General features: G+C 50.0%; 1 protein-coding gene and 1 long non-coding RNA gene across 9 annotated transcripts in view, besides 29 other annotated features; one reads left to right on the forward strand and one right to left on the reverse strand.

The window, feature by feature from the left end:
* Pax6os1 (paired box 6 opposite strand 1) overlaps positions 1-2,036 on the reverse strand; it is a 134,251-nt gene extending 132,215 nt beyond the window's left edge. Inside the window, exon 1 of the long non-coding RNA NR_002867.2 lies at positions 1,942-2,036. This is a non-coding gene — a long non-coding RNA (paired box 6 opposite strand 1). The remainder of the gene's footprint in view (positions 1-1,941) is intronic.
* Positions 1-7,759: part of a biological region, named in NCBI's record as "Pax6 upstream regulatory region", that runs on past the window's edge. NCBI's record gives its function as "regulatory_interactions: Pax6".
* Positions 59-1,059: a DNAseI hypersensitive site, noted in NCBI's record as "P0 promoter hypersensitive site; MV+ lens cells; the nucleotide coordinates are approximate for this feature". NCBI's record gives the evidence for it as "EXISTENCE:in vivo cleavage assay evidence [ECO:0001075][PMID:22220192]".
* Position 602: a TSS, noted in NCBI's record as "transcription start site; P0 promoter". NCBI's record gives the evidence for it as "EXISTENCE:manual assertion [ECO:0000218][PMID:9847251]".
* The window catches only part of Pax6 (paired box 6), a 29,515-nt gene continuing 3,689 nt past the window's right edge, over positions 602-26,427 (forward strand). Inside the window, exons 1-11 of one of the 8 annotated variants that reach the window (NM_001244198.2) lie at positions 602-755; positions 11,516-11,595; positions 11,953-12,013; positions 15,534-15,664; positions 16,457-16,498; positions 16,593-16,808; positions 17,484-17,649; positions 23,271-23,429; positions 23,900-23,982; positions 24,176-24,326; positions 24,443-24,558. In NM_001244198.2, the coding sequence (NP_001231127.1) occupies positions 12,004-12,013; positions 15,534-15,664; positions 16,457-16,498; positions 16,593-16,808; positions 17,484-17,649; positions 23,271-23,429; positions 23,900-23,982; positions 24,176-24,326; positions 24,443-24,558 (1,074 nt within the window). In that variant the 5' untranslated portion in view covers positions 602-755; positions 11,516-11,595; positions 11,953-12,003. Of the gene's footprint in view, positions 756-7,449; positions 7,679-7,834; positions 8,545-11,515; positions 11,596-11,952; positions 12,014-14,168; positions 14,340-15,533; positions 15,665-16,456; positions 16,499-16,592; positions 16,809-17,483; positions 17,650-23,270; positions 23,430-23,899; positions 23,983-24,175; positions 24,327-24,442; positions 24,559-26,427 lie in introns of those variants that run through there. The other 7 variants (NM_001244200.2, NM_013627.6, NM_001244201.2 and 4 more) reach the window with 7 other exon arrangements.
* Positions 1,359-2,559: a DNAseI hypersensitive site, noted in NCBI's record as "HS21.4; the nucleotide coordinates are approximate for this feature". NCBI's record gives the evidence for it as "EXISTENCE:in vivo cleavage assay evidence [ECO:0001075][PMID:22220192]".
* Positions 3,959-4,959: a DNAseI hypersensitive site, noted in NCBI's record as "HS23.9; the nucleotide coordinates are approximate for this feature". NCBI's record gives the evidence for it as "EXISTENCE:in vivo cleavage assay evidence [ECO:0001075][PMID:22220192]".
* Positions 4,039-4,239: an enhancer, noted in NCBI's record as "2.9 kb to 3.1 kb upstream of P1 promoter". NCBI's record gives its function as "enhancer in photoreceptors" and the evidence as "EXISTENCE:transgenic organism evidence [ECO:0001131][PMID:9847251]".
* Positions 5,159-5,759: a DNAseI hypersensitive site, noted in NCBI's record as "HS24.9; N2A cells; the nucleotide coordinates are approximate for this feature". NCBI's record gives the evidence for it as "EXISTENCE:in vivo cleavage assay evidence [ECO:0001075][PMID:22220192]".
* Positions 6,759-7,759: a DNAseI hypersensitive site, noted in NCBI's record as "P1 promoter and HS27.2 sites; the nucleotide coordinates are approximate for this feature". NCBI's record gives the evidence for it as "EXISTENCE:in vivo cleavage assay evidence [ECO:0001075][PMID:22220192]".
* Positions 6,930-7,064: a transcriptional cis regulatory region, noted in NCBI's record as "-213 to -76 region containing Pit-1/Pou1f1 binding sites". NCBI's record gives its function as "negative regulation of transcription" and the evidence as "EXISTENCE:reporter gene assay evidence [ECO:0000049][PMID:26372689]".
* Positions 6,930-7,511: a promoter, noted in NCBI's record as "-213 to +387 fragment for P1 promoter". NCBI's record gives the evidence for it as "EXISTENCE:reporter gene assay evidence [ECO:0000049][PMID:26372689]".
* Position 7,140: a TSS, noted in NCBI's record as "transcription start site; P1 promoter". NCBI's record gives the evidence for it as "EXISTENCE:manual assertion [ECO:0000218][PMID:9847251]".
* Positions 13,433-14,339: an enhancer, noted in NCBI's record as "1 kb PstI fragment". NCBI's record gives the evidence for it as "EXISTENCE:reporter gene assay evidence [ECO:0000049][PMID:7529875]".
* Positions 13,433-14,559: a biological region, named in NCBI's record as "enhancer in intron 4 of Pax6". NCBI's record gives its function as "regulatory_interactions: Pax6".
* Positions 13,559-14,559: a DNAseI hypersensitive site, noted in NCBI's record as "NRE site; the nucleotide coordinates are approximate for this feature". NCBI's record gives the evidence for it as "EXISTENCE:in vivo cleavage assay evidence [ECO:0001075][PMID:22220192]".
* Positions 13,781-14,326: an enhancer, noted in NCBI's record as "BglII/XbaI 530 bp fragment (406/BX)". NCBI's record gives its function as "enhancer in retina" and the evidence as "EXISTENCE:transgenic organism evidence [ECO:0001131][PMID:9847251, PMID:9882499]".
* Position 13,874: a TSS, noted in NCBI's record as "transcription start site; P alpha promoter". NCBI's record gives the evidence for it as "EXISTENCE:manual assertion [ECO:0000218][PMID:9882499]".
* Positions 13,918-13,934: a protein binding site, noted in NCBI's record as "Ret2 Pax binding site". NCBI's record gives the evidence for it as "EXISTENCE:protein binding evidence [ECO:0000024][PMID:11003833]".
* Positions 13,918-13,934: a protein binding site, noted in NCBI's record as "Ret2 Pax binding site". NCBI's record gives the evidence for it as "EXISTENCE:protein binding evidence [ECO:0000024][PMID:11003833]".
* Positions 13,931-14,146: a conserved region, noted in NCBI's record as "conserved region; ele4". NCBI's record gives the evidence for it as "COORDINATES:sequence alignment evidence [ECO:0000200][PMID:7529875, PMID:9883578]".
* Positions 14,062-14,078: a protein binding site, noted in NCBI's record as "Ret Pax binding site". NCBI's record gives the evidence for it as "EXISTENCE:protein binding evidence [ECO:0000024][PMID:11003833]".
* Positions 14,062-14,078: a protein binding site, noted in NCBI's record as "Ret Pax binding site". NCBI's record gives the evidence for it as "EXISTENCE:protein binding evidence [ECO:0000024][PMID:11003833]".
* Positions 18,359-19,159: a DNAseI hypersensitive site, noted in NCBI's record as "CE1; MV+ lens cells; the nucleotide coordinates are approximate for this feature". NCBI's record gives the evidence for it as "EXISTENCE:in vivo cleavage assay evidence [ECO:0001075][PMID:22220192]".
* Positions 18,359-22,959: a biological region, named in NCBI's record as "enhancer region in intron 7 of Pax6".
* Positions 18,501-18,834: an enhancer, noted in NCBI's record as "CE1". NCBI's record gives its function as "enhancer in the late eye" and the evidence as "EXISTENCE:transgenic organism evidence [ECO:0001131][PMID:14732405]".
* Positions 19,752-20,490: an enhancer, noted in NCBI's record as "CE2". NCBI's record gives its function as "enhancer in the diencephalon and heart" and the evidence as "EXISTENCE:transgenic organism evidence [ECO:0001131][PMID:14732405]".
* Positions 19,859-20,859: a DNAseI hypersensitive site, noted in NCBI's record as "CE2; MV+ lens cells; the nucleotide coordinates are approximate for this feature". NCBI's record gives the evidence for it as "EXISTENCE:in vivo cleavage assay evidence [ECO:0001075][PMID:22220192]".
* Positions 20,109-20,125: a protein binding site. NCBI's record gives the evidence for it as "EXISTENCE:protein binding evidence [ECO:0000024][PMID:14732405]".
* Positions 21,433-22,959: a DNAseI hypersensitive site, noted in NCBI's record as "CE3 and CE4; the nucleotide coordinates are approximate for this feature". NCBI's record gives the evidence for it as "EXISTENCE:in vivo cleavage assay evidence [ECO:0001075][PMID:22220192]".
* Positions 21,633-22,133: an enhancer, noted in NCBI's record as "CE3". NCBI's record gives its function as "enhancer in the rhombencephalon" and the evidence as "EXISTENCE:transgenic organism evidence [ECO:0001131][PMID:14732405]".

A 26,427-nucleotide genomic window follows, 5' to 3' on the forward strand; every position in this document is an offset into this window, starting at 1 on the left:
TTCCCTAAGGAAAACGCCAACAGGCTTAGATTTGGCCGGGTTTGGGAAAGGAGTTTGCTCATTGGTTGCTGGAGCCACAGTCTGTGCCCAGCTTGTGACTTGTGGAAGCTAGGGCCAGGTAGGGTTATCCATTGGGTCATCTCGTGAAAAGAACTTGCCAGAGATCCCTTTCGACCCCTCGTGGTCTTCGTCCCTCTGATGAAGTGACTCTCTAGAGAACCTAAGGACAGGCTACGGGGTCACTTAGAGAGATAACTGGCTGGCCTAAGAGCAAGTACAGTGGGATCCGCGTACTGGATGGCCCCTGAACTCCGCAGGACCTGTTTACTTGAAAGTAGGGGGAGGGGGGCTTAAGCCGAACCTCAGGGAGGACAATACCAGCCAGAGGCAGGCTGGGCGTGTGCAGTTACCGGCCAGACCCCTGAAGACTCTTAGGATGGAGGAGTCAGACTCTGCCTGAAGAGAGGGAGTCTCCCGCCGGGCCAGAGAGCTAATCTGCCGAGCTGAACCCAACTCTGGCCGCCGTGACGTCATCCGCGCCCGGCAACCAATGAGGGCATTGCTGGCGTGGATATTAAGGAAAGTTAGCGCCTGCCGGAGCACCCTCTTTTCTTATCGTTGACATTTAAACTCTGGGGCAGGTCCTCGCGTAGAACCCGGTTGTCAGATCTGCTACTTCCCCCCGAGAAGCGGCTTTGAGAAGTGTGGGAACCAGCGCCACCAGACTCACCTGACACCCCACCCTCGGCTCACAGGTAACCGCTTTGATTCTAGCCAGACTCACCCCAAGAGTAGCGGCGCCCCTCTCCGACGTGCAACCTGTGTGTTCAGGTCATAGAAACCCTCCCCGAGTGGCCCCGGCCTTGATTTTTTTCTTTTTCTTTTTAAAGGAAGCTTACAAAGATGGTAGAGGAGTTGCTGCGGATGGGACGGGGGTGAGGGGGAGGGGATGTCTTTGCGAAGCATGCTTCTTTGTAAAAGTAACAAAATGTTGTGGTCTCAAGAGAGGACTTCCCGTCTGGCCCTGAGCTGGGGGTGATGTGGGGGGTGGGAGGGTGGTGGCTGTGGCCGCAGTCTAAAGAAATCGCTGAGATCCTAAGAAAAGCAGGCGGTGGGCATGCAGTTTGCAACACGCCTTCCCCCGATGCAATTAGCGACATTCATGCTTGGAGAAGCCACCAAGCCTCGCGCCGAATTCATGGAGCACCCCGCGGAAGGTCGGGCGACTTGCGACAAAAGTTTCCCCAAGGTTGTGTAGATGTGTGTTCCATATCGAAGTCAAAGTCTTGGGGTTCGTTTCCCCCGAAAGGAGCACAGGACGAAAGAATGCGGCCCTCCAGAGCTGGGCAGCGCGCGCGAAGGCCCCAGCGTGTGATTTGAGCTTCCTTCGGAAGACCTAATAATTAGCGATTCTCACTGAGCTAGAATGCGGGCTCGGGTTACCGGGAACGGGTTCCTAGCAGCGGCGGAGCTCTTTGCCTCGGCGGGAAGCATGTGGGCTCCAGGGGAACCCGGTTGCTGAGTGCCCTGGAGAGAGATACCCAGCCATGCTCCGGCTCCAGGAAGGCCAGAACTTGGCCGAAGTGGGTCAGGAAAGTGATTACCCCTAACTTAAACTAAAAGGTGTTTTCGCCAGGTTGGAAAATCTCTCACTCAAGCCCTAAGCTTACCAGGAGCCGCTCAGGCTGCCTGAGTCGGGGCACCGGAGCAACCCACCGGAAATTTGAGGCCATGTAGCAGGCCTGGCCTGGATCTCGCCCACTCCCACGCGTGCTCCTGACGCCCTCTCTCTAGACCCGCTGGAGGCACTTGTCCAGATCGTTTGGCTCTCAAGCACCTGTGACAGGTGCCCAGGAGTCTAACTCTGAGCAGAGTCCCCTCTGAGCGCCTCACATAGAAAGGAGGCCACGGGCAAAGTGGCCACCAGTCTGAGCACCTTACCTGAACGGGGGTCCTCTCCTCCGAGAGTTCCTTATTCCAGAGTTGAGCCGTGAGCAGTTTGCCCGCTTCGCAGTAGGAAGTGGACCTTCTCCTCTAGTCATAAATCAAACCAGCCATCCTCGGGCCTCCTCCCTCATTAGAGATGTTTATTGGAGATTGTGTTTATTCGGCTGTCACGGCGAGAAAACGCGGTGACATAATTACCTCTGACCAGAGTCCTCGCCCTGCGCCCAGGGTGAGCCAGGGACTTCCTCTGCTGTGGTCTTACTCTGCTGCCCTCCTTGATCAGAGGGCAAATCGGATTGGTGTGTCTACTTTTTCCTCCCTCAGACTTCGTATCATTTGAATTATTGGAGAACTTAGTATTCAAATTTCCGCCAGTGCCCAGACTTGGAAAAGAAAACCAAAGAGAATCCAGCTTCCAGGGAGAGAGGGAGAGAGAAGTAAGGGAGAGAGAGAGGGAAAGGGAGAGAGAGAGAGAGAGAGAGAGAGAGAGAGAGAGAGAGAGAGAGAGAGTAAATCTTGCATGAGAACTTTCTAGTGCACTGGCAGAGATGCTTGGCCAGACCTAGAAGGACGAGTGCCTGTATTTGTGGTATTATTTTTTCTTTTGCTTCCCTTTTTCATTCCTTTTCTTTTCGGGAGGAATCTGGCTGCAGAGCCTTGATCCCAGAGTTCGGATATTCTCCCAGGTGGACCCCGATCTCCGAGGAAACAACCAGGGCTTAATCCCTCATTGCTCTGTCCCTGACTCCCAATCCCCACAAGTTTTTCCCTGATGGGGAGGCTTCAAGTCACCATCTGTGAGACTGGGTTAGGAAATGATGAAAAGCGCCAAATTGTTCTCTAATTGAAAAATACATTGTTTTTTTGGAGGAGTGTGCACTGACAAAGTATCTGGGATTTCAGCTTTTGATCCCTTGCTACTGCTGCCTCTGCTCTCCAGTCACTAATAAAACTCGCATTGAGCCCCTTAGTGCCTTGATTAACAGGCAGATTAACTCTTACTGGGGTTGGGAACAGCTTGTCTCAATCAATGTCATTTTAAAAGCCTGTCAGGATGTGCTTAGTTCGGTTCCAGGCTGCTGGAGTGAGCCAGCCCTGACATTTGCTCTCTCTTTCCCAGTCTCAAAATCCTGAGCATCAGGCCTGCACGTTTCTAGCTCCTGAACAAAACAAATGGCAGGAGTCAGTCCCTGGCCCTTCTACCAGGCAGCTGTTCAGACATATTCTATAGAGCGGTGACCTTAGCAAGCTTTTCATTTGAAGCTGAACACTTACCTCTTTAGTACTGAGGTTAGAAGAAAAGGAGACTTGAAGGAATGTCCCGGGGTTGGAGAATGGAAAGAGAACTTTTCTAGACACCCTATCTGTAAAAATCCCAAAACGATGGGATTTCAGGGTGTCCTATGCGTTAGAGACTTTGAATCTACTTTCCATATAGACAACTGTAGGATGTGGAAGAAAGGAAGCTTGAGAGTTAACTAGCCTCCTACAAGAAAGCTCTTTGCTGGGACACCCATCCGGACAATGCCGGGATTTAAGCATTTTAGGGGTGGGCTGGGAGGGAAATGGAGGGGGAGAGGTGCTGACCAATATGAAGAGAAGAGGATTGGACCCGCGAGCGCCCAGATACACTAACCATTTGGCAAGAAGAAAGGAAAGGAAAGGGCACCATGGCTTTTTCCAGTCAAGCTAAAGCCTGGAGGCGCCGCTGGGCGGTCGTTCGGCTCTCTTCTGTTTCTGTACTGTCCTGGGCTTTGGCTAGGCTAGCCGGTGAGCAGGATTCAGGCAGGTTGCTGGGGTAAGCGGAGAGAGAAAGCCCCAAGCCAGGGAGGCATCAGGAACTGGGTGGCTAGGGTGGAAGACTTTGATTTTTATGACCTTTTGATTTGTTTGCCATCCCAGAGATCCCTGGAATCCACTCTTCAGGGCCTGCAGAAAGAGACACACTTGGAGCTCTCTAAAGTGTCTCGGGTGTTTACTGAGACCTTCCTCCTCCAAAGAAATTCATCCTTGCCCTCCTCAGTGTGTCTGCAACCGCGCCTCAGCTAGGACCAGTCAAAATGGGAGTTTGGAGGTGTGGGAACACGGAATGGAGTACTGGTTGTTCTGAGGCTGTGAGGCCAAAGCACATTTCCCCAGAGAACTGGGCACTTCTTTGCCTCGCCAGGGGCCGCTCTCGGGACAGAGACTAAATGCGGTGGGTACAGGCTACCAGGGACTGTTGGGAGTGATTCTGAAGGGGCCTCCTACTTTCGCATCCATGATGGTTAGAGAGGTTCTGAACACCGTCGGGCAAACCTCGATGCCCCCAGCGCCACTCTACACCACGAGCTTTCAGTTACCCGGCCAGAGGAAAACCCGTCCTCGCACGGGTCAGAGGGTAGAACGGAGGAAAGAGTAGCAGAGTAGTAGTGAAAGGCAGCGGGGGTCGGGGGGGGGGCGCCTAAAATGCAGCTTCGCCAGCCTTTCTATTCTAACACTAACACTGGAGGACAAGCGAAATGGGCCTCCGACGGGTTGAAAGCCTCAGTTAAAATGGCGACCCGAGCGTTGTCTCCGTTTTACTAGTGCCTTGCACCTTGGTTTTAGCCTCCCTCCTTCCAGGTCTCTTCCCGACAGCAGGTGCTTGGCAGAAAAGATGATTCACCAAGGACAGGCAGAGAGAGAGAGAGAGAGAGAGAGAGAGAGAGAGAGAGAGAGAGAGAGAGTAGGAAGGGAGGGAGGGAGAGAGAGAGAGGAGAGAGAGAGAGAGAGAGAGAGAGAGAGAGAGAGAGAGAGAGAGATCCTGGCTCTCATCCCTTTCCTTAAACTTTAGAAACTTTGCCTCTTTCTGTTCCTCAGCTCCCCTCCCCAAATATTGACACACTAGAGCAGCCAAGTCCTTTCTGTTTCTTGTTTGTGCAGTTTCCAACAGTCCCACCCGAAGCCCCCATCCCCACCCAATGACGTCAGCGGCATTCATGCCAGGCTCCTAGCTTCTTCTGATTTTTTTGTTAAAACTTTTCTCTGAGGTGAGATGGGGGTTGTGGGTGGGAGAAGGGGCTGATTGAAAGAGCCAGTGCCCTGGGGGGAAATAGCAACAAGATTATGGCTGCCTCTTTCTTAGGCAAAGCTTAAGAGGGTGCTAATCCACTGGGTTGCTAATTGAGAGGTTGTAAAAATGATATTCGCCGCCTCCAATTGGGACAGTCGCTGGGCACCCCCCCCCCTCATCTTGCTTCTTTAATGCTTGCTTGAGATGTAAAAGGGGAGAAAAGGAGAATGCTGACTTCTCTGATCTGGAACTTGGACTTCAGGCAGGACTTCCTGGGAACCTCTGAAAGTCCCGGTCCTACGAAATCTTTCACTGGAGGCCGCCAACTGCAGCAGTGGCACCACCTTCTTAGCCTCTGGCCAGTGTTTCCTTCTAGCTCCGATCCAGTGCCTTAGGTCCTCCAGAGTGAGCCCAGCTAGTCAGCCACCTTTCCCAAGCTGAGGAGATGAGCAGTTTGTGCTAACCCACCTCTGGCTCGGGTTACGGAAGGCCTCTTCTGTCCCCGGAACTCTGCTAAGGCTCCTTGGGTCCTTATTGCTGGGCCCCAGGCAAGGGCTAGACTAGGATGTCCAAATCAGGCTCAGAGGCAGCCTGCAGCGTCCATCTGGCTCCAACTCCCATGGGGATTCATCAGCGCAGCCTGCCAGAGATCAACTGAGTGAGCAGACTACTGCTGGACGCTGACTTTCGGTTCTTTCCCTAAGTCAAAAAAAAAAAAAAAAAAAATCAAAGGCTTCGATGGTGGCTTTCGGCCTCCTTGCCTGATCTTTGCCAACCCCACTTCCCTTTGCTGGGTTCTGAGTGTGTTCCGGATCTCAGGCCTTCTACTTCTCGGCTCCAAGGCCCGCAGGCTGCGAGATAGCTCCGGACAGCTCAGGACAAGGCGGCTGCCTGCTCCCCTGTCACCTAAACTGCAGACTCCAAGGGACGTCTTTGGAGTGTACTGAGGTGTATCCTAATGTCCGGCATTCAACAAATGGACTTCTGGTGTGTGGTCAGGAGGGAAAAGCCATTTACTTACTGTCCTCGCCGTTTTTCTGGCAACAGTTGAAGGGGAATTGCCTCCGTGGACTGAGCTGACCCAAGAGAAGGGAGTCTTGGCGGGGATACATAAGCACCACACACAGATAACCGGTTCCTCACAACGACACACGTTGACACACCAAGAAAGCCGGCGAGGACACACACTTGCAGAATCTCTCCCAGCATTGGTCAAACCCCACCCCCACCCTCAGGCTTCCACTACTTCCCCTCCCCTCTTGTCTTCCCCTCCTTTCGATGGCTTGGAAAAGCAGCCGCACTTAGTCAACAAATGGCACGTGGGAGAAGTTGGAGAGTGTTTGGTGAGGACTCTTCAGAGCTTTTCACAAGAATCCTCTGTACACAAAGTAAGTGGCGTGTTTACTCGAGCCTCTCCAGGCTGGGGCAGTGCGTCCGCTCCGCTGAGCACGGCGGCTTCGGAAAGCAGAAAGAGAAGAAAATGCCAGCGGTGCGGGAGTGGGGTGGGGGGAAAATGGGCAGGCTCGGGAGGCCTGAGCTGGGGTGACCGCCGGGCCTCGCTGAGTTCTCGGCCTGGAGGCCCTCTTCGGGCCTAGGCATAGTTGTGCCACCATCGCCGGAGTGGGGGCTGCTGGGATCCAGGGACACTCCCGCCTCTTTTCTCTTGTTCCTAAAAGTCAGGTGGGCTAGAGAGCCGCCACCGCTGTACTTTGTGTCCTGGGGCCAAGGCCGAGGTGGACAAGGGGTGGGAAGTTAGGGTGAAATGGGGCGGAGCGGCAGGCCACTGTACAAGAAAGGACCTCGTAGAGATGGTGAAACTTGCTACCTCCACGGACTGAGAACCCCTGGCCCAGCTTGGGGTTACGGGGGCAGCATGCTTCCAGCTCAGAGGCCTCCATTAGACTGATCAAGTTCGCGGCCGCAGCGCTGGCCGCCGAAGCGCATGGAGCGGGAGACCTCGGCGAGCGCCAGAGCCTAGGAGCGGGGGGCCCAGCGCCGGAGAGAGAAGCCGGGACCCACCGGCAGAGCCGAAAACAAGTGTATTCATATTCAAACAAACCGACCAATTGCACCAGGCAGGGAGAGGGAGCATCCAATCGGCTGGCGCGAGGCCCCGGCGCTGCTTTGCATAAAGCAATATTTTGTGTGGGAGCGAGCGGTGCATTTGCATGTTGCGGAGTGATTAGTGGGTTTGAAAAGCGAACCGTGGCTCGGCCTCATTTCCCGCTCTGGTTCAGGCGCAGGAGGAAGTGTTTTGCTGGAGGATGATGACAGAGGTCAGGCTTCGCTAATGGGCCAGTGAGGAGCGGTGGAGGCGAGGCCGGGCGCCGGCACACACACATTAACACACTTGAGCCATCACCAATCAGCATAGGTGTGCTGGCTGCAGCCACTTCCCCACACTCTTTATCTCTCACTCTCCAGCCGCTGACAGCCCATTTTATTGTCAATCTCTGTCTTCTTCCCAGGGATCTGAGAATTGCTCTCACACACCAACCCAGCAGCGTCCGTGGAGAAAACTCTCACGAGCAACTCCTTTAAAATACCGTCATTTCAAACCGTTGTGGTCTTTAAGCAACAACAGGGGGGGGGGACCCAAACAACAAAAACCAAAAAAAAAAAAAAAAAAAAAAAAAAAGCCCTCAAAACTCTTGACAGGAGCCTTGACAACGACGAAAGAGAGGATGCCTCTTAAAGGTGAGTCCCGCTTCTTTCTTCTCAATTTCTTTATATTTCAATATCCTGGCAGGTCTCTCCCTCTCTTCTTTCCTCCCCTCTCGCCGGTCCCCTCCCCCACTGCTACGCCGGGAGAGTTGGGCCTGAGAAGTTTCCACGCAGGAGCCCAAACTTTCTACTTCCAGCGAAAGCCCGCGTCGGAGGGCGACGGTCCGCGCGAGCCACAACAGCGCGGATCTTCAGGCAGGCGGCTGGCTCTGCACCAGCGCAAGTGCGGCTGGAGCTCTCGGAGAGCAGCTAGGCTGCAGGGCGCCCCCGCAAACCGCAGCTCTCAGCTTCAGCGCCTCCAAAAGCTCGCGGTCAGCGCAAAGGGACGTAGAGGCTCCTCCGTGCCCCAGGCCGCGGAGAGCAGCCGCCGGCGATGCTTTTGTCCAGCCCGGGCCGAGCCAGCGCGCAAAGAGCGCCCAACCAGCCGACTCTCCGCGCCGCCTCCCGCCAGCCCGCGCTCCGGCTTTGTGCAAGATTCTCCCGGCACAGAACTGCCCGCAGCACTCGAGCACCAAAGGGTCATCGCGCCCTCCGCCAGCCGGAGCCGTCTGGATGGGCACCACGGCCGTGCGCCGGAGGCCACGAGGGACCCAGAGCGAGAGCGGGCGGTGAAAGAAGCCACTAGGCCGAGGCGGTCGGATGCGCTCTGCGAGGGAGCTCCGAGCCGATCGCAAGGACTGCCAGCTTCCATCCACCCCCCAGGGCCCTCGCCTCCAGCCTCAGCCGAGCGCTGAGCTCAGATTTGGAAACAAACGCCCTAGCTCTCCCGGCTTCCCACAACTCTATCTTGCGAAAGTTGGTGTGTTCCCTGTCCTGTGGACTCCCACCTCCAGCTCTTGGTGGGTATTTTCCCGTGTCTCCATTGACCAAGCTGTACCCCGTGTTGCCATTTCAACAAGTTTCGAGCTGGAAAGGCGGTTTGCTCCCCCTTTTCGAGTGTACTGATATTTTTCTTTGTGTGGCCTAAAGGGGGAAAAAAAAAACTACAAGAAAGCACTGGCTTTCCCTCTCCTCGGATCGCGTCCTCTCCCTGCTAATTAGTCTGAGTAATTCGAGAGCTTTTGGATTCTAAGACCCCAGGAGGAAAAGTGGCTTTTCAAAGTTCAGAAAGTTGTTGCCTCTTTCCCGGGGCAGATCTCCTCAGTCTCCCTGAGCCATAATAGCCTCGAATTTTAGCAAGTGTAATTGAGGGAAATGGAGTTGAATTTCAAGTGGAAATGCTTTCTTTTTCGAGTGCTAAAAAACCTGGCCTTTCATTAATGAGCTTTCTGAAAAGTTTAAAAACAAAGTGAATGCTCTCTCTCTCTCTCTCTCTCTCTCTCTCTCTCTCTCTCGCCATTTTGGATGTTAAACTCGAACTTGGGAAGGGCTGAGGAGATAGGATCAGAAAAACAACTGACAAGCTAAAATCCTTGAAAGCCTAGCAGGTTTACCCAAGAGCACGAATAGTTAGTTGTTGCCGCTGACGGGGAGGAGGTTGCCGCTAACCGGGAGCAGGGCTGCTGGGGATCTTTGCATATGTTTGAAGGCAATTGATGAGTTGTAATCATTTGGCCCTGGAGGGTAAACTTTGTCGCCCTAATTGCTAATTTCCAGGAAGGGCATCTGGAAGAGAGAACCCAAGCTTCTCTGAACACTTCAGCTCTGGAATGCGGGAGTAGGTTTTGAAATTTAAATAATTGAAACAATAGCATAGTGTGAGAGTTCTGGCTTGGGTTTGGGTCAGGGAGTGAGGAGGACAGAGGTCCAATGGACCTTGGAGACTCAGACCTTGTGGCCTTGGAGATTTCTGAATACTCCTTCATTCCTGATGCAGGACTATGACCCCCTCCAAGGCAATACAAAGACCTAGCCTAGGCTAGGGGTTTGGGCTGAGGCAGAGGGGTCTAGCTTCTTTAAGAATAGGTCTGCTTCCGGGTGCAGGGTGTGCCCTGCTTCCCAGGGTGCTTTCTGCACTGAGTGTTAACGACTACTTAGGTAATTAGATAGCTTCTTAGAGGAGAGGAGGGTGGGAACCGAGCAAAACCGGAACCTGAAGTGCTATCACCTTCCCACTTGCTTGGGAAACTAATCAGCTAGCTTTTGGGGGATCAGCTAGACAATTTTCTAAAATGGTATTACGGAGGTCCGAGCCGGCTTGGAGACATGAGGCTGTGTAAAAAATGTGGTTCGAGAAGAGCTTAGGAAGTTTTCTGTCGCAAACAGAATTCTCCACACACACACACACACACACCCTCCACACACACACACACACACACACACACACACACACACACACCCTCCATACACACACCCTCCACATACACCTGCTATCCTTTGCAGCTTGAGTCATATATATATATATATATATATATATATATATATATATATATGATGGACATTTTGTTCTAGGTGAGGTATCTGTTCGCGACATGATATAGATTCAGGAACTGGCCTAGAGACAGGAAGGAGACTGTAGGAGTTAACCGCAATGATGGTATCTAGTCCTTGGCTATGTTCAGTCATTAAACAGACACTGAGAAAGTCCTCATCCTAGACTTAGGTCTTATGGATTTAAGTTGCCTCTCAGTTACTTAAAAGTTAAATCATAAAAGGCCTTAAAGAGAAAACTATTCCCTGGAATTCTTTGCAGGGTGGCAAAATTAATCATCATCACAGCTAAAACAAAACAAAACGGGGGGGGGGAATGATTTCTTAAAAATAAAACTAAATGAGATGCTGTGACTATTTCATTATTTTAACCCTCCCCCTTTTTCCTGGGCAATCCTCTTGAATGGGCTCTTTATTGTAACTCCCCCTTTCCAATTGAGCTCCCCACGGTGCCCTTGTATCTTTTTACAGCCCCTAACAACTCACACCAGTAACACAATTACCTCCAGATATTTATAACAAGAAATTACTTTACTATTTTCTCCACCTCACTCCCAAGAACCCTCTTTTTGAGGGAAAGCCCGGAGGACTGGACGCCTTGAGGGGCGCTGTGGCAAGTCAGTACTTCAGTGAGTGGAGTCCTCATTTTTTCCTTTGGGAGTTGCAGAGTTGTTGGTTTCTTTGCTTGGACCTGATGTAGCTGGGTTGAGAGCCTGGGCTTTACTGTCTGGGTTTGGGGAGAGCCACAGAATAAAAGCCATTGTTTGGTGTCTGTAGACTTTGTCTACACCCCCTTCCCGTTTGTACTTTTTAAAACAGCGAGGCGAGGTGGACAGCTTGTGTCACGGTACAGGAAAAGAGGAAGATGTAAACACCAAAAGCAAAGTTAGCTACAATAAATGAGATCTAGGGTAAAAGGCTCACCACTTGCTCAGTCAGGAAGGAGCTGAGAGATGGACTGTGGGGGTCTGACTGGAAAGCGTTTTTGGGGGGTGGGGGGGTGGTTAAGTATAAAGGAGTGCCCAGAGAGCTTAGCTCCTCAGGAAAGTTGGGAGCTTGGTCTGAGGTTCACCCAGACTTCCTAACCTGAGGCCCAAGGCACCACCAGGTCCTTCCCTTCTTCCTCTGCACACTCCCTTCCCCAGCGCTGTCTCTCCTCCCCTCTCTAATGTTTTAGTTTAAACCTTCTCCTTTCCCTGGTACTTGGTAGTTTTGCAAAGTGAGACCCACAACTCAATTTTCCCCATTTTCCCAAGCCTAGCCAATACAGCCTTTTCCTGAGCATTTAAATTTCAGTGGGAGAGGCCACTGGAAGCTTGGGGTGGGTTTGGTGTTTCTAGGCAGAAGGATCTAGCCTCAGATTTACTTTAAGTGGACTGCAGACAGACAGCCAACTATGTGCTGGGCCAGTTTGACACACCTTTCTCTGTTTTGTCTTAGGCAGAAGACTTTAACCAAGGGCGGTGAGCAGATGTGTGAGATCTTCTATTCTAGAAGTGGACGTATATCCCAGTTCTCAGGCAAGTTTTATGGTGCTGTTTTGGGCTTCAAAATCTGAAGGACTTTTTAAAGACCGTAGTTCATGTGGGAAAACAAATCAAAACCCGATCATTGTTTCTGTTTCTTCCGATGAAAGGGTTAACTACTAAAAAATTCGGGGAATTGTGAATGTTGGATTATTTTATTCGCTGCTCACAAATTACATTTTGCATGCATATGGGGGCAAGACTATGTGACCCTTAGATCGCCCCAAGCGGTTGAGTAGCTCAATTCTAAGAAAAGGGGGATTCTCCAGTTCAGGCACCAGGTTTTCCTCAGCAGGAGTACAGGCCTACCTGTGCAAAGCCTAGGATTAACTCCAAGTTTCTTCCTAACAGAGCCCCGTATTCGAGCCCCGTGGGATCCGGAGGCTGCCAACCAGCTCCAGCATGCAGAACAGTAAGTGTCTCAGGTCTTTCTCTGGACTGTTGGGCTGGAGGCGTGCGGGCCGTGGGTTAGGGGAGCGTACTGAGTCTTGGGTCTTGAGGAGTCCAAGCCACTGGGAGAGAGGGAGGGAGGTGGCCTGGGATCTATCCGGGCAACACTGAGTGAGCGCCAAGTAGCCCGCGAGGAAAAGCTGAGAGACTTTTTTTGCTCTGCTAGGTTCTAGAAGGGCAGAGGCTGGGGCCCTTCAAAACTACTCGCCCGAGTTTTTGAAGCTGCGGTAGAGAAACCCCACCCCCCCACCCCAATCCTGTAACTCATACCCCCTCCCCGCCCCTGCCCGGGCTCTGACCCCAGAGAGAGGGGCTGGGCCGAGCAGGGCGGGGCGAAGCAAAGGCTTCTCCTGAGAAGAGAAGGAGGCCCCTTTGGGCTTGGCCAAGACTGTGCGATTCCTCCGACCCTGAGGGGTGGGGGGGGCTTCCCTCCCTTAGTCAATCTCTGGCCAGCTCCTCCCCTCCCCACCCTAGCTACCGGCCTAGAAGAGAAGGGGAGTGGAGCACCCAGGGCTGGTACCCTAGTGGGGAAGTAAACCTCACAGGGTTTACTGGAAAGGAGGGTTTCCTGGATCTGGGAAGAGAGTGGAAGCTGTGCGGGTCAGGAATTGGATAAACCTTGCACTAGCAAGAGCAACTGAGTGGGTTCTGGATGACCCAGGCCCCTGGTGCCTTTGACCAGGCTCCTTTGTGCCTCTCTTCTTACCTTTGCCCAGGTCCTTTGGGCCCCAACCTTTGTACTCAGCCAATGGTTGCTGGTATGTGATAGAGTTGAGCCACTGAAGCTAGGCCTGGGTAAAGGTGGAGATCTACACTGGCTACAACTATGCTTGGGAGTATGGAGAGGCTTGGGTCTTCTGTGGTTGTGGACTGGCAGAAGCTTAGAGAGACCAGCAGCTCTTGATGCCACAGGACGAGGGGCGCTAAGATCAGGAAAGTGAGCAAAGGTGTATTTGCGGCTGCATTTGTGCAGAACCTGTCAGATCCGTACCCTGGAGCTTGGACTCCTTAGCCTTAGGTTTTCAGGTGGGCCGAGGCGCTCAGTCGCGACCGTTTGCCGCTACACTATGGCCTGGCTGGCAGGCCCAGAGGGGTACGGGTCGCGGGTTGGCCTGTAGGCTTTGTGCCGCTGGTTCCCGGGTGTGCGCGAGGCGCGGAGCATCCAAATTGACACCATATGTTTTCGTATTAGAAGCTTTGCGGTCGAATTCTAGGCGCATAATCATCGCCACTGGGCGAGAACGCCAGCAGTCCCCAGGGAAGGGACACAATGATTGAGGCTTAACCTCTAAAGGGGAATTTAGAGCTATGTTTCTTCGCTGCCATTTCGTTGCTGGCAGAGGCGCCCTGGCCCCGTGTCTTTCAGACCAGCAAATCCGGGCTGCAGCTGTGGAGGTGCTGGGCACGTTAATTTTGCAATAAGGGATAAGGAAGGTCTATGAGGCCTTGCACACTCTGGCATCCGTAGACTGGGAATTACCCTGGCTTTGCTTTTGAAAAGTTTCTCTTCATTTCTCTGGGAAGGCCTTTCTTTTTCTGGGAAGCTTTCTTTTGCCCAGAGATGAGCCTCCATACCTGCATGGTAACTGAGATCTAGAAAGCCAAGGTAGATGATAAGAGAAAATTTAGGAGAAACCGGAAGCGCAAGGTAGGCCTTGCCCTGCTTAAGAAGCCCTCTCTTGCAATGTGCAATGTCCACTCTTGCACTGGCCCGGGACAGCCAGAGCCCAGATCTCTAAATGCCTGTCACTTTTCATCGAATTGAGGCCCCGCCCCCCCTCCGTGAGCTCTAACCCTCCTCCAGCCCCAAGCCTCAAGCTACCCTGAAAACGCAGCTCCCCTCGAAGGGGAGCCGAGTGCAGTTCATTCTCGTCTGAGTGATCTACAAATAGGGACGGAAAGGGTCGTTTTATCACGGTCCCGTTTGTCGTGACGATGCAATTTCCCGGAGCGGAGCACTGTCACAAAGTGACAAGGCTGCCACAAGCGCCCCGACTGATCTTTTCAATTAGCCTTCCATGCATGATCCGGAGCGACTTCCGCCTATTTCCAGAAATTAAGCTCAAACTTGACGTGCAGCTAGTTTTATTTTAAAGACAAATGTCAGAGAGGCTCATCATATTCCCCCCTCGTCTATATTTGGAGCTTATTTATTGCTAAGAAGCACAGGCTCCTGGAGTCAATTTATCAGGAGGCTCCAAGGAGAAGAGAGGAGAAGAGAGGAGACAAGAGAGGAGCTGAGAACCACATTTCCTTGAGAGGGCTTCTGTCTAGACACGGGGCTGCAGGTTGGAGATGTCCGAGGAAGTGGAAAGAGGGGACTGGTTTTTTTTTTTTTTCTATTCCTGTGGTTTCCGAGGAGGGTAAAATCATAGACGCGCTCCTTCCCTCTCGCCCTAGTCTCTACGACAAGACAATGGGATGAGGTTGTGAGACAAGAGTGGAAGGAAGGACCGGTGGCACTGTGATGTGGTCTTTTTCTTTTTCTGGTTTGGGTTTCTGTTAATATTTGTGTCCTTGGCTGAGGGGGAGGGCGGAGTTCAGCAGCGGAAGTAAAGCGAGTAGTGGCGGGTGGGAAGGCTCCAGGCTTCTGAGCACCACTTGGGGCAGGCGGATCACTGTGTGAGTGGGATTTCCAACTCTATGCCTGCTGTGGATGCACGGATTGGGGGGTCACTAGCGACAAATTTATCTTTCTGACTTTTTTCTATTCCACACGCGTGCGCGCACCACACACACACACACACACACACACACACACACACACACACACACACACGGTGCTATGTGCTGTGCACCTCTGCCAGAGTTAAATCACCATGCTAAGGTTTTATAACGTTCTGTAGAGCAGTGCAGGACTTGGGATTTGCAGTGCTGTTCCAACACTGCAGAGACTTCTGTGTGGACTCTGTGGTGACACTCAGAGGTGATGTAGGGAGAAGAATTTAAGAGCTTGACTTTTGCCCCTTGTGGGTTCCAAGAAGGGCTGGGGGTGCGTATGAAGGGGGCAATAGACTCAGGGATGATGGTATTGGGTGGATATGTTCCTGTGTATTCTCCCAGGTCTGACAACAGTCCAGTGGGCAGGTTCAAATTGTATTTGAGGCTGGGCTGCCCAGTATACTGCATGGCTGGTGGTTCTGTTATTGGGTGTTTTTTTTTTGTTTGTTTGTTTTTTTGTTTTTTTGTTTTTTAAAACCAGGACCTAATTGCTGAGGTTCACACAGGTTGGCAGGGAGCTGAGGTTGCATTGTGGTCTTTTCTTCCTTCCTTCCTTCCTTCCTTCCTTCCTTCCTTCCTTCCTTCCTTCCTTCCTTCCTTCCTTCCTCTCTTCTTCTTCTTCTTCTTCTTCTTCTTCTTCTTCTTCTTCTTCTTCTTCTTCTTCTTCTTCTTCTTCTTCTTCTTCTTCTTTCTTCTCCTTCTTTTTCTTCTTCTTCTTCCTCTTCTTCTTCTCTGCTCTCCTCTCCTCGTCCTTTCCTCAGGTCACAGCGGAGTGAATCAGCTTGGTGGTGTCTTTGTCAACGGGCGGCCACTGCCGGACTCCACCCGGCAGAAGATCGTAGAGCTAGCTCACAGCGGGGCCCGGCCGTGCGACATTTCCCGAATTCTGCAGGTGATCCTCCCATGGCTGCCCTACTCGCCGCTCCCTACCCACCCCCACCCCGCCCCCTCGTCCTGCGGCCCTCCACTCTAAGCGTCCTCTCTTCATTTCTTACTGTAAACGCTACTAATTACTGACTACACCACCCTCACCAACTCCATCCCCACCACTTCCCTTACCTTCCAGCTTTCCCCTCTCCTTCCACCAAGGTCCCTGTCTCTTCCAACCTCAGTCAGTTATGTAAGATAATTCATCTGCGTAAGAAAAAGAATGTGAGTGAATTAAAAATATACTTTTTTCATTTGGTAAAGACATTCATTGTGGTAACAGTGTACAAACTGTAATGAGCTGAGTTATATAAGCTGGGATAATTTCATTCCCCTCTTCCCATCCCGTGCTAACCTCAGATTTTAGAGAATTGTTTGCATCCATCACGCTTGTGAAGAATGTATATGGATTTTCAAAGGCAAATGTTATCCACTCCTAATTCACATTTGCTCAACTGGGCAAAAATTTAAGGGAAAAATCATAAAAATTCCATTATTTTCCCTTTGTTCTTCACAACATAATACTACTTTAGGCAAGGTCAGCACAAAAAAATTAACCTGACTTCGTTTTGATGCATCTTCACACAGTGTTTAGAAAAATAGTTTTTTTTAAAAAAAGCTTTTAAAAAATAATTCAAAGTGTTTGAAAGTATCATCATTATTTGTAGTTTTAGGGCTACAAATGTAATTTTTAAGAAAAAAAAAAGCTCTCTACAGTAAGTTCTCGTACCATTGAAGGTATATTTTTGTGTTATAGACCCATGCAGATGCAAAAGTCCAGGTGCTGGACAATGAAAACGTAAGCTTGTCATTGTTTAATGCATACTTAAACAATTTTATTTTTGTCTTGAAATTATTAATAATGTGGTTTTCTGTCCAATTCCCTAATGCAGGTATCCAACGGTTGTGTGAGTAAAATTCTGGGCAGGTATTACGAGACTGGCTCCATCAGACCCAGGGCAATCGGAGGGAGTAAGCCAAGAGTGGCGACTCCAGAAGTTGTAAGCAAAATAGCCCAGTATAAACGGGAGTGCCCTTCCATCTTTGCTTGGGAAATCCGAGACAGATTATTATCCGAGGGGGTCTGTACCAACGATAACATACCCAGTGTAAGTTTATTGTGAACATCGTGTGTCTACCTTGCCCCAAGGCCCATCTCTGGCGCGTCTTTATCTCCTCCTGCTCTTTTCTCTCCCCAGGCCTTGCCATCTCTCTCCCTCTCTTCCCTGATTTGTCTCCAGGGTACCTGGGGGTATGGAGAGGTGGGCTTTGACTTTTTGACCATCTGGAAAATGGGGGTGAAGTGTGAGGAGTAGTTCCCTTCATTTGGATACCACAGACCAGGGGTCAAAGGAACTAGGGAAAGGCACTTGGAAATGAAAATGAAAACCAGATTCTAAATTCCCCTCAAAGCATTTTCCTGAAGCTTCTTTCAGGCAACATGCATCCATTTCTGCTCTCCGATAAAGTAGATCTCTAAAGTAAGTCTTTTATCACTGAGTCTTGGATCAAAGCGGAGCAGCCCAGTGAGCGGTTATTCGTGATATCTACAGAGGTGAAGGACTGCTCCCTCCTTTACACCCAACTTCATTTCCAGGAACAAAATGATAGCTGCCATTCTTTCCACAAAATAAGTTAAAAATCCACAGACTGTTCCAGGATGGCTGGGAGCTTTTGCATGTGTAGTGGGGTCATTCTTTAAAGCTTGGGAGAGCTGAGATGGGGACCTAAGATGGGGTGACTACGTGTCTTTCGGAGACACTACCATTTGGTTTGATTTGCAGGTGTCATCAATAAACAGAGTTCTTCGCAACCTGGCTAGCGAAAAGCAACAGATGGGCGCAGACGGCATGTATGATAAACTAAGGATGTTGAACGGGCAGACCGGAAGCTGGGGCACACGCCCTGGTTGGTATCCCGGGACTTCAGTACCAGGGCAACCCACGCAAGGTAAAACTCAAGCAGCCACCTTCCTGAAGTGTTTTACTCCTCTGGGCTTCCAGTACCTAGGAGATTAAAGAGGGTACAATCCTGGAAGGCTTAGGTACCCCAACCTCACTTTGTAATTGGTGTTTGTGAAAGCATCTTGGTGACTGTAAGGATTATGTATGTCAAGGGTTGTATGAAGTGGTTAGGAGATTGTACATGTGTAAGGTCGAACCTAGTGGTGCCTTATTCAAATTTGACATTATAATGCAGTAGTGTGCACTCGCAGTACAACTGAGACAAGTTAACACACCGAGAGACTGCAAAGTAAATATAATTGTATTATTTGCTTTTGAAGTAATTGACAATTATGTAACTTTGAGTAAGGTGGTAGGAGAAGGCGGACCCCCTAACCCCATGTGCATGGCCAGTTCCCTCCCCCAACTTTAACCCATGTACTCCCCCCCCCCCAGTTCCAGTTCTTATTCTCGGTGGTTGCAACTGGTTACAAGTGGGGTAGGGAAACCGAGTACTGGGCTGAGGCTAAGAGAAGAGGTTCTGGGGCCAGGGGGCAGATAGGAACTATGTTTTCCTTTCCCAGGATCTGTGAGAAGGGTGCAGGAAGAAGAGCGGGTGGGTTGGCTCTCTCTCCTTCCCACTCACACCGAGGTAACTTGGTCAAGAATAGGAAACAGTTTACTTCGAAGATTAATCGGTATTTGTTGTGTTCGTGACAAGGAGATAATATGCGGGGATAATGGGACGAGGAGTCTCACTCCCCCGGAGCACCACAGAGCCTGGGGCATAGGGCCGGGGGGGGGGGGGGGGGCTGCCCAGGGATGGCGAAGGGGCTGCTGTGAATCGGTGAGCTCTTAGACCGGCCCCGCGTGCAGGGCGCCTCCACAGAGCCGGGTTAGAGAAGGGAAAATCGGTAACAGTATGCGAAATATCTGGTACAAAGGATGCTTCTGTCACTTGCAAGAATTTGTTATGGGAACAATCCTGTCGCTCTGTAATTGCTCATTAGAGAACGTTTTGTTTCTCATTAAGGCGACATGAATAAGCGTCTAGCTGAAGGAGACAGCTGTAGAAATGTTCCACAAGAGACCTCTGGACACGATTCGGCACCAATTGCCAATTAGACATGTCAGTTTTAAGAGCAGAAAACAATATAGGACGGACACTGGGACGGTAGGGAGAAAAGTGTTCCTTTCTGGTTTTCCCAGCACCGCTGCCGCTCTTGGTCAGTGCAGGCTTCTGATGTACAGGCCCGGGCTCCCTTGGGTGACACCTCGCCGCGGCTCAGGTGACCTCGAACCTGCAGCTTTGAGTTGGAGCTCAGAGTGCTCACAGGTCCAGGCATCTCCGGTGTCTATAAAGATCAGCTAGGAAAAGATATAACCAACCATGCAGGGCCTGAGGTTTGACTCCTCCATGCATTCCCAAAGAACACACCCCAGAGAAGCTAGAACCTCAACTGGTGACCATCCACTCTCCACCCCCAGCACTCTAAAGTTCTGCTAAGCCCTTCCCCGCCCACTTGATCGAAGGTGTCTCGGTCGTGGGCAATAGGCCCAGAAGCTCAGATCTAGGAGGGCTGAGTTCAGAAGCCCTCCACTCCTGTGCTCCCTGGCGTTTGGGGCTCAGGTTTGCATGGAGACCAGGGAATGAACACCCTCTTCCTGTCTCTGGGTGCCAAGACTAAAGTCCAGGGCAATAACTTCCGCTAGAGGAAGTGTTGCCTGCTTAGGGCACGTTTTCCTCCTGGAGAGCTGGACAACTAGAGACTAAAAGGGAAAGGCCTGGTGGTGACCGCTGAGGGCGAGAGGTGGCGCTAGTTCAGGGACTTTTAACTCAAGGCAGCTAGATACTAGAGTGTGCTGGGTCATACACTTCTTGAATGTCCCACCCACCCACCTTATTTACCCCCACCTAAGTGCATTTTCCCCCAGGCTCTCTGCTCCGCCTCCAGTGTGGGGAGGAAGAGTGGCTGGAAAGGAGAATCTTGGGCGTGGGGACTTCGGTCTGTGGTGTCAGCTATCCAGGCTTAAATTCCTGGGGATCTCTCTGGCCCTTTGGTGCTAAGAGGGTCTCCCTCCCTCCCTGGCCTCCTTTCCAGCCCAAGAGGCTGATCTGGGGTTGTAAAGAGTCCATTTCCAGAAGCATAAGGAGAGGTTAGGTCTCTGAGGGAGACAAATATGGTTTCCATCTGATCTACGCCACGCGGCGGTGAATAAAATCCTGACGACGTGGGCTGACAATAACGAGACGACTCTATTCCAGCCCCAATTCTCCAGCGATTTGGTGGTTTTAGGGATCACGAAGACACTTTTTCTCATCTCCTTCCCTCGCCCCAACCCCCATAATACCCAGGCCCTCTATAGGATTTAGTCAGCCTCCTTTCAACAGATGCTTCAATGTTTTGATCTGCGCTCCGGAGCTGAAAAGGTTCCGCAACCGCGTTGCTATCTTTTCTTGCTTGTTTTCCGCCTCACTGATTAAGACACTAAGAAACTAAGGAATGATTTTATTTCCCAGCGTCTTTTTTTTTTTCTTTTTTCTTTTCTGTTTCCCCGCCTCTCCCTCTCTCTTTCTCTCTCTCCTCTTCTTCTTCCAGGAAACAAATCCTATCCCCTGCGTCAGATGGTCCTGGGGCTGGGATAATGGGAGGCGCTTTCACTCTTCTCTGGGATTAGCCTGGGAGGTGCACGGCGCCCATTGAAGGTCCCTTCTTTGCGCCGCTAGGAGGGGACGCCTTTTAAAGGAGATATCTTAATTGTCTGCCACTTAAGTTTATCGTGTGGGGGAATTAGAAAGCTCTAACTTCTATTTTTAGTTTCTTAAAAGATTTAAGGGTGGAAGGTAAAGCCACCAAAGGCGGGGGTGGGGTTGGGGGGAGGGAGCAAAAAACCCTCCAGCTCTATCTAAGTGAGCACTCAGTCACCTGGCTGCAAACACTTGCTACTTTTAAAGTAGTGAACACATTTTCAGGGTTGCTTTCTGGGCTGGTTAAGAGGCGGCGGCAGCGGGCGGGCAGGCGGCGGTGAATCCCGTAGCGTTCTCTAACTCCACTTTTAAAAAGAAGCAGCAAAACGGGGTTTAAATGCCATTTTCCTGCTCCTCTAGACTTTTTTTTTTTTGTCCCTAAATATCATTTTTCAAGGTAGCGCAAATCCTAGGTTTATGTAACCAGCACATGCTAATCTATAAGTAGTGCCTGAGCGTGGAGGACTGTCAATATAACCCCCATGCTTTAAAATGAAGAGGATGTCCAAGAAGCAGATGAGAATAGAGAAACGCTATGTGCTGGCGTCTTCAGAGGGAGACCCCCAGCTTTGTTTAATTGACAAGATCTAACGTGCTAGAGAAGGGACAGGGCTTTTCTTTTGGGTGGAGGCATAAGTGACCAGGCAGGATTGTGTTTTCCAAAAGCAGTAACCGATGGACTTTTTTAGTAGTTCCAACGGGGTGGGGTGGGGTGGGGGACAAAAATGTATCCTCCTTCACCGAATCCGACAATAAAAGGGAAAAGGAACAGGCTCTCATCATTTTCCCCCCTGGGTGGGGGGACCACTTTGAAGAGTCCTCAAGAGACCTGGGGCAGCAAATTAGTACAGCCACTTGTGCCCCTACACGTGAGTTCGGCGCGTCTCCTTCGGCAGGCGACCCTCCCCTCCCCCATTCATCTGAAGTAGGGCAAGATGCCTGCGGCTTGTTTACCAATACACGCTCCCTCCTCCTTTTCCTTTTCGTGGTTTTCTCCCTTCTCCGTCGACTCTCCAGTCTCTTTTTCCTCAACATTTCCCCTCTGTCCCTTCTTATCCTTTTTGACCACCATCTCTTTGGAGCCCTCCATCTTTCTCTGCCCCTCCCCCACACCATCCTTCCTCTTTAGCTTCTCTCCTTTAGCCTCCCCTCAGCCCCAGCTCTGGTCCCCATCCACCCTCCCCACTTCCCTCCACCCCCTACCCTGGCCCCCCATCCACCCCCCCCACACCCCCCAGCCAAGCGCCCTAAATAGCACCGCGGCGCCCGCTCTCCGGACAGTGATTAATGATAGCAGTGCAGAGGGGTTAACACACTTCGCTGAAAAGTCTGTTGACTGAGCTTCTTGTAACACAATGTGGCCCGCTGCACGCCTCGAGAGAATCCTTTTGTTGTCCGTGCTTATTGTGGCCTCAAAATTCTGCCCACGAAAGTTTGCCAACGCTCCTGCCCCAGGAGTTTAATAGTTTCCCTTACTCGCGGGGCATTGTGTGGTGCTGAAAAGCAGCCCCTCGCTATTCAAGTGTTGGTGGTCATCTCAATAGATCTCCAAGGGCCCATATGGTGGCCAGTGCCGATGAATCCGCCTGTTTAAATGGGGGAGAAAGTTGGGGTTTTAAAACATTTCAAAGTTCCTGAAAAGATCCCACTAGATCCTGTCACAATTCCCTGAACGCTTTGAAGGCGCGGCCTATTGTCTCCTGGTTATAAATGATATTCCTGGCCAAGTCGATTCCCACAGAGGCCTGGCGCCCCCTCCCCCCAAACTAGCCAAGTTTCTAGGATCCGGAGAGAACAGTTCTTGTTGGTATCCCGTGGGGGCCACAGGCCTCAGGACCCAAGACAGCCTGCAGTGCCCTGGGAAGCCCAGCCAAGGCCTGAGTCCTTTCCTTCCCACAGGCTGCCGCCTTGCCCGAAAGGTGCACAGCAGAGCCGGTTAGCCCAAGTGCACAGCTCTTCACCAAGCGCAAAGGAAAACAATGAAACTTTCCCTGTTTAATGATAGAAATTACATTAAAAGTGGTGGAAATGCCCTAATTAAAAATGTACCACTTAAATGATATGCCAAGGACTCAGCTGCAGCTTAGCATATTTAGCTAGTTAGTGAACTCTCCGCCGTCTCTCTTTTAAAATTACACGTTAAAAATTTAAAAGAAATCTTACTTTTCTCTGGTGCAACACATTACAAAGAATGGACAGTCCTTTTATCTAAATATAAAATTCCATTTTCAGCAATTATAGCCTGTTCTTGGTGATGATATAATTACAGCTGTGCTCGTAATAGGTGTCAAGGCGAAACACACTCACACAATGGTTGAATAAAACTGCAGAACAATGCAAGCACTTCTAAATTCACAACCTTTAAAATGAAATTGACTGTGCAGAATTCAAATAAAAACTAGATAAATATTTTTTTAAAAAGATTACAAGCTTGGTTTGGTTTCTTAATAGCATTTTCTACAAACCTATCAACATCTAATTGATTAGATAGGAATTACTGATTATAGATCAGCTGAAATCGTGCACATCACTCTATTTTCCCAACACAGCCATAGGTAAATACTTTCTGTAGGGCAAGGGAACTGGATGTGGAGTCAGAGTCGGCAGGGAAAGATCATTTTGCCTGGAAACTTTTTGGCTTGCTTTGTCATTCAAAGAGACCTTGCGAGAGCACTGTCAGGTCTCATCTAAATGAAAACCAAGGAATGTGACTCAGGTAACTGGTGTCATTCAAAGAAGGCTACCATCTGACTAACTTAGGAAGGCTTTGTGGAGGCGCAGATTACCCAGTCCTCGGAGTTTCTAACTGTGCCGAGTCCCATTAGGAGCCCCCCCATGCCGTTCCGATTTCTCTTATTGTCCTATTCTTTTTGTTGCAGATGGCTGCCAGCAACAGGAAGGAGGGGGAGAGAACACCAACTCCATCAGTTCTAACGGAGAAGACTCGGATGAAGCTCAGATGCGACTTCAGCTGAAGCGGAAGCTGCAAAGAAATAGAACATCTTTTACCCAAGAGCAGATTGAGGCTCTGGAGAAAGGTGACTGGGAAATTTCCAAAGCAGAGAAACCTTAAATCAAAGGAAATGCCACAGCAAAAGCACAAAGGGCTAAATTTAGCTAGGGCTCTTTGCATAAAGGATGAAAAGCCCCCCCCCCCCACTTTTCAGTGTGTGTGTGTTTTTTTTTTTTTTGTGTGTGTGTGTGTGCGCGCATATGCATTTTCTCTCTTCTTTTCACACACCAGCAAACTGAAATATTACAATTCTGACAGACAAAGGAAATGATGACCTATCTGACTGTCTTAGGCCACAGATAAGGACAAACACTAAATGTCATTCCAAAGAAAACTTGCTCCTGGTGGGAAAGTTCTTGCTAGTACAGTCAGCACACTGTCAAGCTGTCTGATTGGCTGGATGAGATGGGAGTTGGGTGTTAAAAGCTAGGTTGATCCAGTGTCTGAACTATCTTGTGTTCTGGTATAATATATAAAATCAACTTACTCTTTCAGAGTTTGAGAGGACCCATTATCCAGATGTGTTTGCCCGGGAAAGACTAGCAGCCAAAATAGATCTACCTGAAGCAAGAATACAGGTACCTAGGGACCATGTGGTTTTTATGCACTGGGATGCTTATATTTTGCCTTGGCTGTATACCAGTCACTGATATAATCATGGTCAGGTTTGCAAAGACTCCCTTGTTCTAGGGTAAGGGTGGGGATGGAGGGCTTTTTGTTTGTGGCCGAGTGGTAGCAAGCATAGGGCTAACCTGTTCTGTGCATTTCCAGGTATGGTTTTCTAATCGAAGGGCCAAATGGAGAAGAGAAGAGAAACTGAGGAACCAGAGAAGACAGGCCAGCAACACTCCTAGTCACATTCCTATCAGCAGCAGCTTCAGTACCAGTGTCTACCAGCCAATCCCACAGCCCACCACACCTGGTAACTTGAAATCCCACCTGCCAAGAACGGTTCTTAACCTTGCCTGCCCTTGACTTTCTCTTGCCTTGTAATGAATGACCTTGCCCTCTCTCTGTCTCTTTTCTCTTCCTCTGCAGTCTCCTCCTTCACATCAGGTTCCATGTTGGGCCGAACAGACACCGCCCTCACCAACACGTACAGTGCTTTGCCACCCATGCCCAGCTTCACCATGGCAAACAACCTGCCTATGCAAGTAAGAGAGGACGGTCACCTGCTGCACAGGGCAAGGGATGGGTTCAGGCTTGCAGACCCCATTCATTGCATTTACTCCCTTGGGAGTCCTTCTTGTGACAGTGATTAGCTTGACCAGTCAACTCTGAGACAGTCAATCCAACCTCTTTTAGCTGATTGATTGACTGATTGATTGATTCATGCCCTTGGAAAACAAACACTCTATCTGTTCAGTCAAGTTAATGTGCCTTTCATCATTATGTTAGCTGGAGAAGGCCGGGCGGGCGGGAGTGAGGTCGCTTTCGGCTACCAGGGATGTTTGTATCAAAGTAGAAATAATTCGGGCATAATGAAAGGTACTAAAGATGTTGGCATGTAAAAAGTTTAGGTTTACGTTAGTGGGTTTGTATTAATAAATGCAGAAGCAGCACAAATATTTTGAGGATTACTTTTTGGTTCCTCTAAGAAGCTAGTGAGGAAGAGGAAAAAGGGAGGGGCAGCTGAAAAGCAAGATTCCTCTTTAGAGAGTGAAATGCATTTAGTAAAATAGGGAAACTAGCTCCTTCTACATTTAAAAGTAAAAATGGAGTAGAAGGTATTTGCTAGAAATCTAATGTGTGTCAGCTGTAGCCGATGTGACAGGTCAGTGGTAACCCTTGCTGCCTAGGGAGCTGGAGGGCATTCTTCCTATAATACCCTGGCCCGTGTTCTTAGGGGTTGGTTCTGGACCAAGCTGGCATGGCCTAGTGTAAGTTCTGCATGACTCCTGGTATGTGCTAGATCACTGTTGCTTAGAGGATTCTGATGTCTTAGGAACATCAGCAAGTCCTAAGGCTCCTGCTGTACGACCATCAGATATGCCTGCTGGTATACGACTGGAAGCATGAGCCCTGCTGGAAGCAGTTCGGGGGAGGGGGTTCTACAGATTACTTAGCCTGTACTGAACATCTTTTGCCAGGCTTGGAATTCAAATAACAGCAAAATAAAGTCTCTCAGTCTTCAGGCCTAGAACTGGATAAGCGGTGCCGGAGGACATATTCCCCTGCTTCTTTTCTATGGCATCTGTCTTTTATTGGACATAGTGCAACTGATGTAAATGAAGGGGCCAGCAGCCCATTAAGTGGGTATGGCTACAACTATTTTGGAATTTCCCAGAAGTCACTTTGCCTAGAGGAAGTGATTGCAGGAATTAGAAGCAAATGCAAGCTGAAGTTCTGGCAGGGCCCTTTAGGCCTGTTTGCCTTTTTGAACTTGACACGAGCAGTCATCAACAGACTTTAATGAGGCCATTGAGTAGCTTGTGCACTTTTATATATTCTAGCAACTTCTAGGTTTCTATGAGGGTGACATAATGTGCACATGGTAAAAAAAAAAAAAAACAAAAACCCAGAAATAATTAAATAGATGAGGGATTATATTAAGCTTGCTTCCATTTCTAAAGAAATAGGTTGGGGTGACTTATTTAAACATTGACTTTTAAAAATTACACAGATTATACAGTCACAAAAGTAAATAGCTTCATTGAACAAAGAAAACAGAAACAATGTGTGATTTTATTGTTCGGAGAAAACTACTTTTTAGGTTTTGGAATGGGGAGGGGTAGTCTCTGTCAATTGCTTCTTCCTGTTGACCAAGATCCTCTCTGTCTTGCAAAGAATGGGTATCCCCTGCCGGACCTTCCTCGGTGGCTGTCAGGCTTTGTGAAGGAAGGTCTGAGGATGTCAAGAATTTTCAGAGCACAGCTATTGCTGACCCTCTGTTTCTATTGATCCGCCTCCTGAGGTTTTTGACCTCAAGTAACCTTGAGGGAGCTGTCTCCTGGCTCGGCATATTTCTTGTTTAGTTATGAGAGACATTCATCTCCCCAACATTTCTGTTTTGAATACTTTGA

The sequence above is a fragment of the Mus musculus genome, chromosome 2 (genome assembly GCF_000001635.26).
Source record: "Mus musculus strain C57BL/6J chromosome 2, GRCm38.p6 C57BL/6J".
In the NCBI taxonomy this organism is placed as follows: domain Eukaryota; kingdom Metazoa; phylum Chordata; class Mammalia; order Rodentia; family Muridae; genus Mus; species Mus musculus.